The sequence below is a fragment of the Copadichromis virginalis genome, linkage group LG13, assembly GCF_057382275.1.
Source record: "Copadichromis virginalis isolate Kocher_CV1m ecotype Utaka linkage group LG13, C_Virginalis_male_GT1.1, whole genome shotgun sequence".
Lineage (NCBI taxonomy): Eukaryota > Metazoa > Chordata > Actinopteri > Cichliformes > Cichlidae > Copadichromis > Copadichromis virginalis.
In genome coordinates, this window is record NC_140630.1 from 27648592 (window position 1) to 27660976 (window position 12385).

At 43.9% G+C, this 12385-nt stretch overlaps 1 protein-coding gene across 2 annotated transcripts in view; it reads right to left on the bottom strand.

Annotated features, from left to right (window-relative positions):
- The window catches only part of kndc1 (kinase non-catalytic C-lobe domain containing 1), a 49884-nt gene extending 37707 nt beyond the window's left edge, over nucleotides 1–12177 (bottom strand). For both annotated transcript variants that reach the window (XM_085478353.1, XM_085478354.1), the window contains exons 1-2: nucleotides 11742–12177; nucleotides 4680–4878 (exon numbers count right to left, since the gene is read on the bottom strand). In XM_085478353.1, the coding sequence (XP_085334479.1) occupies nucleotides 4680–4878; nucleotides 11742–11840 (298 nt within the window). In that variant the 5' untranslated portion in view covers nucleotides 11841–12177. The remainder of the gene's footprint in view (nucleotides 1–4679; nucleotides 4879–11741) is intronic.
- Nucleotides 12178–12385: the final 208 nt, after the last annotated feature.

Consider the following 12385-nt stretch of genomic DNA (forward strand, 5'->3'; position numbering starts at 1 on the left):
AAGTTATGTTTAACTTCACCTGATTTTTTGTTCTCAAGCCTTGACTCACCTGTATGCTTTCTTCTTCTCCCCTCATCTTGCCTTTCCTTCTCTCTCCTCTCCCGTGTCTTCCTTACTCTATTTCCAATCTCCTCTCCAGACCTCTTAAACTTTTTGACTCCTCTCCTCTTTTGTTCTTTCACTCACTCATCTTTTCCCGCCATCTTCCTTCCTTTTGCTTTCATCATTCCCCTCCTTGTCTTTCCTTCTCTCTACTCTCTGCTTGTTTTTCTTTCCCCATCTTTTTTCATTTTACTCCTTCCGTTTCTTTTAAATTGCTCTTTCCTCACCTCTCTTTTTGTCACTCCTTTTCTCATACTTTGCTTTTTCATCTCCCCTTGTCTTTCATCTCCTGCACCTACCCATTTTCATCTCCTCTTTCTCTCTTCCTTTGTTCCATATCATCCTCCCTCTTCTCTCCCCTCCTCATGTCTTTTCTTTAATTTCTTCATCCTTTATCCCCTTTTCTAATAATTATTTTGGAATTTCAACAATATGTCACCAACATCAGTCCCTCCCTTACCTTGTTAGCATTCTCTCTTCCTTTGACATTTTGATCCAATCTCTCACGACCGTTCATTTCCACAAACCCCGCCTACCCCACTCTCCTTTTAGTTCCTTCTACTCTTCCTTCTAGTTTTCTTTCTTTCTCTCTCTCACTGTATTTTGTTTATATATATATATATATATATATATATATATATATATATATATATATATATATATATAAAAAACACCCAGCACGCCCCTGCGGGCGGTTTATCCTTCAAGCTCGGGTCCTCTACCAGAGGCCTGGGAGCTTGAGGGTCCTGCGCAGTATCTTAGCTGTTCCCAGGACTGCGCTCTTCTGGACAGAGATCTCCGATGTTATTCCCGGGATCTGCTGGAGCCACTCGCCTAGCTTGGGAGTCACCGCACCTAGTGCTCCGATTACCACGGGGACCACCGTTACCTTCACCCTCCACATCCTCTCGAGCTCTTCTCTGAGCCCTTGGTATTTCTCCAGCTTCTCGTGTTCCTTCTTCCTGATATTGCTGTCATTCGGAACCGCTACATCGATCACTACGGCCGTCTGCTTCTGTTTGTCTACCACCACTATGTCCGGTTGGTTAGCCACCACCATTTTGTCCGTCTGTATCTGGAAGTCCCACAGGATCTTAGCTCGGTCATTCTCCACCACCCTTGGGGGCATCTCCCATTTTGACCTCGGGACTTCCAGGTTGTACTCGGCACAGATGTTCCTGTACACTATGCCGGCCACTTGGTTATGGCGTTCCATGTATGCCTTGCCTGCTAGCATCTTGCACCCTGCTGTTATGTGCTGGATTGTCTCTGGGGCATCTTTACACAGCCTGCACCTGGGGTCTTGCCTGGTGTGATAGACCCCAGCCTCTATGGATCTTGTGCTCAGAGCTTGTTCTTGTGCTGCCATGATTAGTGCCTCTGTGCTGTCTTTCAGCCCAGCTTTGTCCAGCCACTGGTAGGATTTCTGGATATCAGCCACCTCCTCTATCTGCCGGTGGTACATACCGTGCAGGGGCCTGTCCTTCCATGATGGTTCCTCGTCTCCCTCCTCTTTCTTGGGTTTCTGCTGCCTGAGGTATTCACTGAGCACTCGGTCAGTTGGGGCCATCTTCCCAATGTATTCTTGGATGTTCGTTGTCTCATCCTGGACTGTGGTGCTGACACTCACCAGTCCCCGGCCCCCTTCCTTCCGCTTAGCGTACAGCCTCAGGGTGCTGGACTTGGGGTGAAACCCTCCATGCATGGTAAGGAGCTTTCTTGTCTTTATGTCAGTGGCTTCTATCTCCTCCTTTGGCCAGCCTATTACCCCAGCAGGGTACCTGATCACGGGCAGGGCGTACGTGTTGATGGCCCGGATCTTGTTCTTACCATTCAGCTGACTCCTCAGGACTTGCCTGACCCTCTGCAGGTACTTGGTGGTTGCAGCCTTTCTAGCGGCCTCTTCATGGTTCCCATTTGCCTGCGGGATCCCCAGGTACTTGTAACTGTCCTCTATGTCTGCAATGTTGCCTTCTGGTAGTTCAATCCCCTCAGTTCTGACTACCTTCCCTCTCTTTGATACCATCCGACTACACTTCTCCAGTCCGAACGACATTCCAATGTCATTGCTGTATAGCCTGGTAGTGTGGATCAGTGAATCGATGTCTCGTTCACTCTTGGCATACAGCTTGATGTCATCCATGTACAGGAGGTGGCTGACAACTGCTCCGTTCCGTAGTCGGTATCCGTAGCCAGTCTTGTTAATGATCTCACTGAGGGGGTTCAGGCCTATGCAGAACAGCAGTGGGGACAGAGCATCTCCTTGGTAGATCCCGCACTTGATGGTGACTTGTGCTATGGGCTTGGAGTTGGCCTCTAGTGTTGTACGCCACATCCCCATTGAGTTCCTGATGAAGGCTCTTAGGGTCCCATTGATCTTGTACAATTCTAGGCATTCCAGTATCCAGCTGTGGGGCATTGAGTCATAGGCCTTCTTGTAATCAATCCAGGCAGTGCACAGGTCGGTCAGTCTGGTCTTGCAGTCTCGGCTGATTGTTCTGTCTACCAGTAGCTGGTGTTTTGCGCCTCTGGTATTCTTGCCAATTCCTTTCTGTGTCCCGCTCATGTATTGACCCATGTGCCTGTTCATCTTAGCTGATATGATGCCTGACAGGAGCTTCCATGTAGTACTGAGGCAGGTTATTGGTCGGTAGTTGGAGGGGACCGGTCCCTTCTTGGGGTCCTTGGGGATCAGGACCGTCCGACCTTCGGTTAGCCATTCCGGGTGTCTCTCGTTAACTAGCAGCTGGTTCATTTGTGCTGCCAGACGCTCGTGGAGTGCAGTCAGCTTCTTCAGCCAGTAGGCTGTATATATATATGTATATATATATATGTATATCAAAAAAGCTCAATCTTCAATCAAACATGAAAGATAAAAGGGCAGACAGGAACAAAAAAAAAGAAAAAAAGAAAAAAGGACAAGACATGTAAACTCTTTGTAGTCAGGACATATTGTAACACAGTGAAATGGGCAATGAAGGCGAGTAACAAAAAAAAAAAAAAAAGACAGCCGTTGTCAGTGACGCAGTTGCCTCCAGGGTGATGGTGGGAGCTTGGTGAGTCATGTATGCCTACAGCATTTTAACACAACAGGTAGCATGAGCCAAGCAATACCAGAGATTCATCACGCTTTCCAAATGTGCTGATCGTATTTCCCACAGCGCACAGCCGGCACCGTTTCATCACAAACTGAACAGCTTGCGATGTGAAACCTTGTGGGAAAAATCGCGGCTTTTCTTGGTCATCGCTGTATAAAAAAACCATTAGAGCACATTTTGTTAGCGTGTCTCTGCTCTGGCGATGCAAACGCTGCCAAAACACCCACCATGACATCCAATTACCTTCCTGATATTACCGCAATAGTAAATCATCTGAAATAAACAGCATTAAAGTGTCGCTGCAACTGTTGTTCCCACTGAGACCCGTCATCAAAGCCCCTCAAGGTCACTCTGTGATACAGCGTTAGAGCCCGTTTGTTTGTGTGTGTGGGCATGGGATTGACCAATACACCATGTGTCTGCTTGAAATTGCACTGCGATCTGACAAACAGTTCAATTAAAAGGAATCAATAGGGAGCCGTGCAGCAAGGACAGCTGGGAATGCGGTGCACTGATGAACGATATAGATGAACTCTATTCAGTAGAACTAACGCAAGAAGGGTAATGTGAGCACTGCAGTTTCTTTCTCTTCTCGCAGTGTGAATCATAGCCAACGGACTGAACACAATCCAATAAAGCATGGCAACAAACGAGACTGCGAAGAATTTCAGCTGACAGAGTAATCAAGACATCACTTCAAAGCGTCTCTATTACTGACTGAAGAGATGCGTGGAAATTAAAAATGGATGCAACCACTTTAACGGATGCCACGGCGGCTGTGAAGTGTTTGCGAGTGTGAGCGGGCCGAGTGCTGCTAGGCTATCCACGCTGTTACCACAACAACAATCCCCCTGGCAACCCTGTTGATCTAATCAATGCTTATCAATTTCTGACGGAGTATGTGCACGCTGCAGTGCAAGCGCTCATATATGTGATGAGATGCAAAGGAGACAAGAAGAATAGAAGAGGTGAGGCTTAATAGTTGCTCACAGAGTATTTTCATTTAATGTCACTGGGCCTTGCAGCCCTGTGATGGGGTAAAAGATGTTGTCTGTGCAAATCAGGGCAGACCTGCCGACCTCGGCAAAGCGCGACGCATCCAGTGAGACACTAACAGAGTATTTTCAGGCAGAAATTTGCAAATTGAAAGTGATACAGATCAGGGCAACAAATCACTAAAGGGGGGAAAAAGGCGCCTGTTCTCTGTATGTCAGAAAAAAAAGCTCGAGCTGCAATTTAGGCACAATCTGTAGCTCTGATCTGATCTGCTATATTCAAAGTATAAAACTGATTTCTCCCTTTAGCATGTGTGAGCTTCAGCACTCAGCTTTACTAACAAGTGACAAGTAAAATTCTATATATATGAAAAATGCCCTGAAAATAGTCAGAAACAATAACAACTGCCTGTAATTAGCATATACAAAGGTGGTTAATGTCTAAAAAAGGAACACAGGACACAAGCCTGAGCTATAGACTCACCACTGAGCTGCTCCATGAAGCAAACATTCCCATGGGCGTTGAAGGCCAAAGTGTCTGGTGTTATGCACAGTGTGTGGAAGAGGTGGGAGGGTCTGATGCTCTGCAGGGCCAGAACACACTCTGCACACACTGCCCACACCTCCTCCTCAGACAGACAACTGTCCTGCAAAGAAAGGATGTCTGCCAGAGAAACATTTTCCTGTGGACAAAGCACAAATACACACAACTGTGGGTATGTACACTAAATAAGATCCACAGTTGAAGCCTGATTTGTTTATATGTAGTTAAGGTTAGGGATAAGGGCTTGCCTTTAGAATTTCTTCAACAATGAACACTTTGAAGGAACACTATTTGCTCCAATGCTCCCATTTAATACAGTGTGTGTGAAGGCAAATATTAATAAAGAGCTCTTTGCCCTTTTTTTATTTAACATTTGGTCGCATTTCCTATTAGCTTGTAGCTTGGGACACAAGAGGGCAAAACGCAACAGCTATCTTCAATAACGGGCACCGAACCCGCATAGACAGAAAAAAACCGAGCTTCCAAGTCAGTCCTGGCGATCCACATTAATGCACATCCATGCAGTTATAATTTAATGATTCAACTAGTTTAAGAAGGGTTTTCACATCTTCCTTTTCCCCTCATGAGCACCTAAATGCACCATCAAACAGCCTCTTGCTCTCAACTGCATTTCAGTCAGCCAACTCATGTGAAACGGCTTTATTAAAATGTAAATAGAGAGCGTGCAAAGTAGACGTTAAAAGCTCTGACCTCATTACTTCCTGCTGAACAGAGGGGACGGCAGAGACTGAAGTTCTACCTAATCCCTTGAGGACCTTGATCCAACAGGTTGATGCTGGAGTGAAAGTGACTCATGTGCATCATAGCACAGCGGCCATGTGGAGGCAACAGCAGCAGAGGAAGCATTACAGTTCAAATGAAAAGTGTTATTGCAAAAGGTAAAAGGTGTTGGACAGCATGTATACAACTTACAGTACAGCAGAGACAGATTTGGTTTTGTTTTATGGTCTCTGCAAAATGCAAATCAACACACTGCTGCAAAAATTTGAACTTTTTGCTCTGAGTGATTCTGGCTTCATAGAGAAGGGTACATTTGTAGATGAAGCTACAAATGATGGATGTTGCAGTCTCTTTTGAAGCTTTCTGTCATCTTAATATCAAATAACTAAAATTATTGGGGGGGAAAAAACGCCAACATGCACACAATCTCTTGCAAACAATTTGGAGACAGTGGGACGGAAAACCTCTCTTTTAACAGGAAGAACCAGGCACGGGGAGGGGAAGCCATCTGCTGCAACTGGTTGGGGGTGAATGGTGGAAGAAGCATGCAAAAGGAGACAGCATAAAAGATGCAATATACCAGATATTTCGATAATGCATGGCATTTATAGGACCAATGTGTATGGTAATTTTTAAACTGGTGTATAAAAAATATGGTTCTGTATTAGTATTTAGTTTCTCAGTGGTTGTGCACAACACTTCCTAAGGATATTATGATATATTAACTGATCCATCGATCGATTAATGTAAGTAACACATAAAGATTATGTTTGCTTTTGCATCTAAATCTTATTTAATTCATGACAGATGATTTTTGGAACATGAAATATGGTGCAAATGATAGTTATTTAAAAAAAAAACATTTTGTTTAAAGGTTTGGAAAGAAAGTCTAAGGAGCTTGGAAAGCAAAGCGTCTGAACTTCTTTAAGTTGCTTGAAGACATTTCACCTCTCATCTGAGAAGCTTCTTTTATTTATTTACATTTTTACTTTTTAATTATTTTACCTGCATTTTTTAATCACTCTTATATTTAAATGTTCATTTGCTATTTTATCTAGGGATTGAGAGTAACGTAGTTTCTATTCTCTGTATGTCCTGTACATGTGGCAGAATTGACAATAAAGGTGACTTTGACTTTGACTTCTTCAGTTCTAGGGTCAAATGGTGGAGAGTCCCAGATTTAAGCCCATGTAGCCAGTGTATCAGAAAAACTCAGGAGAGTCTTCTCCAAGCACGACATCCCAGTATATTTCAGACCCAGCAACACACTCAGACAGAAACGGGTTCATCCCAAAGACAAAACTCCTAAACAGAAACTTAACGATGTGGTGTATGCTGTACAGTGCAGCGAGGAATGCCCAGACCTCCACATTGGAGAGACCAAACAGCCACTTCAAAAAAGTATGGCATAACATAGAAGAGCCACCTCCATGGGACAAGACTCGGTGGTCCATCTGCATCTAAAAGACAAATGACCTGGATGACTAATAAGCTTCACAGACGTTTGGAAAGAAAGGAGACTCATAAAGCAGCCATTTATTATTTTATTTTCTTTCACAATGTTTGGCTTTGTATAGCAGAGACATGGCAGGTTTTGAAATTCAACCCCTTGTCATTCTTTTATGGTCTCTATTGTACTTTCTGTACACATTAGTCTTTAATTTACTATACAGTGGGGCAAAAAAGTATTTAGTCAGCCACCGATTGTGCAAGTTCCCCCACTTAAATGATGACAGAGGTCAGTAATTTGCACCAGAGGTACACTTCAACTGTGAGAGACAGAATGTGAAAAAAAAATCCATGAATCCACATGGTAGGATTTGTAAAGAATTTATTCGTAAATTAGGGTGGAAAATAAGTATTTGGTCACCTCAAACAAGGAAAATCTCTGGCTCTCACAGACCTGTAACGTCTTCTGTAAGAAGCTTTTCTGTCCCCCACTCGTTACCTGTATGAATGGCACCTGTTTGAACTCATCATCTGTATAAAAGACACCTGTCCACAGCCTCAAACAGTCAGACTCCAAACTCCGCCATGGCCAAGACCAAAGAGCTTTCGAAGGACACCAGGAAAAGTATTGTAGACCTGCACCAGACTGGGAAGAGTGAATCTACAATAGGCAAGCAGCTTGGTGTGAAAAAATCAACTGTGGGAGCAATCATCAGAAAATGGAAGACATACAAGACCACTGATAATCTCCCTCGATCTGGGGCTCCACGCAAGATATCATCCCGTGGGGTCAAAATGATCATGAGAACGGTGAGCAAAGATCCCAGAACCACACGGGGGGACCTGGTGAATGACCTGCAGAGAGCTGGGACCAAAGTAACAAAGGTCACCATCAGTAACACACTACAACGGCAGGGAATCAAATCCCGCAGTGCCAGACGTGTTCCGCTGCTGAAGCCAGTGCATGTCCAGGCCCGTCTGAAGTTTGCCAGAGAGCACATGGATGATACAGCAGAGGATTGGGAGAATGTCATGTGGTCAGATGAAACCAAAGTAGAACTTTTTGGTATAAACTCAACTCGTCGTGTTTGGAGGAAGAAGAATACTGAGTTGCATCCCAAGAACACCATACCTACTGTGAAGCATGGGGGTGGAAACATCATGCTATGGGGCTGTTTTTCTGCCAAGGGGACAGGACGACTGATCCGTGTTAAGGACAGAATGAATGGGGCCATGTATCGTGAGATTTTGAGCCAAAACCTCCTTCCATCAGTGAGAACTTTGAAGATGAAACGAGGCTGGGTCTTCCAACATGACAATGATCCAAAACACACTGCCCGGGCAACAAAGGAGTGGCTCCGTAAGAAGCATTTGAAAGTCCTGGAGTGGCCTAGCCAGTCTCCAGACCTCAACCCCATAGAAAATCTGTGGCGGGAGTTGAAAGTCCGTGTTGCTCGGCGACAGCCCCAAAACATCACTGCTCTCGAGAAGATCTGCATGGAGGAATGGGCCAAAATACCAGCTACTGTGTGTGCAAACCTGGTAAAGACCTATAGTAAACGTTTGACCTCTGTTATTGCCAACAAAGGTTATGTTACAAAGTATTGAGTTGTATTTTTGTTATTGACCAAATACTTATTTTCCACCCTGATTTACGAATAAATTCTTTACAAATCCTACCATGTGGATTCATGGATTTTTTTTCACATTCTGTCTCTCACAGTTGAAGTGTACCTCTGGTGCAAATTACTGACCTCTGTCATCATTTTAAGTGGGGGAACTTGCACAATCGGTGGCTGACTAAATACTTTTTTGCCCCACTGTATACCTTGACGAGTGTGTTTTATAGAAATGGAACCCTAGACTTAAAACCAATCAAAATTTAAATAAAATTGGACTATATTAGGAGCCACATTAATTTGATTCACAGGTCCAGCTTGTCGGCTGGTGATTCGTGCTCTTATTTTAAAGATTACTTTGACATCATTAGGACATACAGAGCATATGCAACTCTTCATAATGGATCATGGCTGGCTTCCAAACTTTGATGTTACCTTATACATCTTAAACTCAGATTCAATGTGAACTTTCCCACCTCAACAGGTCCTTCATGTAGGTAAGAGTGATGCATTAACATTAAGGAGCAATAACCAAAACATGATGTTGAATTGAAAAGTAGCTTTTAAGCCAGAATGACACATTTCCTGTTGGTACTGTAGGTACCAGTCTTCTTACCATTCAGCTGACATCTTGTGAGGCATTGTTTTCTGTTAGTTTAAGCATTTAAAGGATTACTTTTAAAAAGTTTGCTGACTTTACCCCAGTAATAAAGATTTTTAAAAAGGGTTTCCTGTTGCAGATGTCTCTGAGAAATTCAGTTTGATTCTTTGAGTGTCCGGTCTCTGTCTCAGGATGTATCTGCAGGAGCCTGGCACAGCTTGTTAGCCACAAAAATGCTTCCAGGCTTGACTTCACCGTCACAAACGTTGACTACATTTGACTTTGACTGTAATAAAAACGGACACTCTGACACTCATTGTAATAATTACAATATAAGTCTCATTTTTATGAGGAACTAAATCTTTGCCACGTAAACATGTTCAGTGTTTATATGCCCCTACGGGTCTTTACTTGGAAACTGACTCATGCCTTGATTAACACTGAAAAAGATAACTCAAACTTACAAATGACTGTAACTAAGACGCTACATAATCTAAAGTTGAAGGCTTTACAAGATATGTTTGCCTTCATTCATTCATTCATTAGCGCTAACAGCTGAAAATATCTGGTATGGTAAATGGCCTGTATTTGTATAGCGCTTTTCTAGTCCCTAAGGACCCCAAAGCGCTTTACACAACCTGTAATCCACCCATTCACACACTGGTGATGGCAAGCTACAATGTAGCCACAGCCACCCTGGGGCGCACTGACAGAGGCAAGGCTGCCGGACACTGGCGCCACCGGGCCCTCTGACCACCACCGGGTGGGTGAAGTGTCTTGCCCAAGGACACAACGACCGAGACTGTCCAAGCCGGGGCTCGAACCGGCAACCTTCCGATTACAAGGCGAACTCCCAACTCTTGAGCCACGATCGCCCCATATAATATAGCATCCTGCACGCTTAATTCCATGGAGTGAATCTACAGACCTGTAGCAACACACTGCATCGTCTGTGTTCCACTGGCCCCATTTACCCCAGCAGACGCAGTGATCTCACAGATTCCATGAAGCATTAAGCATAATGCTGCGGTCTGATTATTACAGGAACTTCTCTACAGTTTGCAAGTGGACACAAAAGCTGGCCTTAACTCAGGCAGAAGAGTGGAAGTGGAGAACGAGTGCGTGTGTGTGCGTGGAGGCGGTGTCATAAAGAAGTGATTGTCACACTATATCTAGCACTTTACCAACCATGGACGATTTTTTTTCTTCTTTCATGACAGTATTTATATCACAGCAGCTTCATTTTTCTCTAACTCCGAAGGTCTTAACGCTTCTGTTCTCTGATAATCTACAGCTCTGCTCTCACTGACAATCACTGCTTTATCTTTGATTGCACAAGAAGGGCCTATCTGTTTTGATTTACGACTGTCTTGTAGGTGCAGCAGAGTTGCAACAGATTGCGAACAAAGCATACTGATGTGATCGAGTGGGGTAGAGCCAAATTACAGGGCAGAAAAGTCCCACTTCAAGCAGCAGCAGCAGCAGCAGCCGCCCCATAAATAGACAGTTTCCCTTGAGAACAGTGCAGGGGGACGTTAGTTTCTCTCACCCCCCTCAAGTTAAATGTGCTGTCCTATATAAGTTTGCCTCTGAGTTTCAAGGTTCTGGTGAGGCTCTTGGTGTGGTGCATGTCTTTGCACTGCAGTAATGGGAGGAAAGGCAAAAGAGAGGGCTTGTTCTCCTGTATTATGGTGTAAAGATGCACACAGAGGGAGAGGAGGACAATTTTCAATTCTGCCACTTGAAGAAGTGCTCATAACAGCAACAAACAAAATCCTCAGAACATGGTATTCCTTCATCATGCATCATTTGAAACTCTGTTTAAAAAACAAATAAAATACAAAAAGATTATTCAATTTAACAAAGAAACACTAAAGACTGCTGATGGTTTAAATTTGGAACCCTATTTTATTTTACACATAAGGTGGGCATCCCCTATCATTCCCAATGGGAGCTCTTTGGAAGCACTCTTTAGGAAGGCTGTCTTGTACCATTATATAAAGTATTGAGAATTTGGTTTAATGTGAATTTCCAAAAGTTGTTTTTTATCTTCCACACCATAGAGCAGAGAGATTACCTTAAACAGATATGTCAGATATGCAACATAACCCAGTGTGTCCGAAAAAGAAAAAAAAAGTCAACAAGTATATTAAATTCCGTCCACAACACCAAACCCTTCTCCACCCATTCTCTTCCAGATGTATTTTCTGCTACCCTGGCAGGAAATGGGTTACTCTAAATATACTAGACTGTTTTGCAGATAAAACCTGAAACCTTTTAAGTCTAGGTATTAAAATTATTTCTGGAGTACATTTTGACTTTTACTCGCATTTAAACAGTGAGCAAGTCGATTCCGATCCCTTGTTTGTCTTAAATCATCGTAAATGTTAAGGCCCTAAGAACGTTCTCTGGCTGACTTTAACCACTAAGAGGATTAAGAATTTCAACCAGCAGCTTTCTAGGAAACACAAAAAGAGGCTGTTTCATATCATTTGGATGCTCCAAGCAATCGACACCGGTATCTTTTTAAAACAAACAAACGCCAATGTTTAGTTATAACTTCTTCCTTTTAAAAACCCCGCTCCCTCTCACCTCATCCTCCAGCAGTGGAGGCAGATGCTCAAGATCGTATTCTCTGTCTTCGGCTTTTCTTAAGTACGCGTCCGCCGCATCACTCCCGGAAGTCTCCATTGCACCAACTTTGATTCCCTCAAGTAGTAAAGCGAATTTCGGAGCACACCGCAACGTTTCCAGTCGACACAGATGGCATGTCTGAGCTCTCGGGGTACGCTGGGCACCACTGGTGGGGGTTCAAATGCTCGCTGCAGTCCAGCAGTCAGTCGGTGGTCACTGCAGGACAATCCTGACCAGAAACGACGCCGAATAATCGATGCTTCCTCAGCGACCGTCCACAGCAGAGTGATGCTGCTGGAGGTGTTTAAGGCTATCGGTAACGCCACAAAAATCAGGCTACACACACTGAAGGCGGTCATGAGCTGCGGATCTCTGAATCCTCCCTTTTCCCAGTGCTGGCAGAGCGGAGAGTACTGCTGCCTGCATGCTACAGTTGGCTTCACGCCTCCGTTCACAGTGCAGCTTGAGTGACTCATATTCATCACTTAGTCCTTATTATCTCTTCTAATTCCAATGATCTGGCTTTGTACGAACTAGTGTGTACTAGACTTATTTATTCCACCATACTGGCTACATACTCATTTCTTAATTGAATATGAACT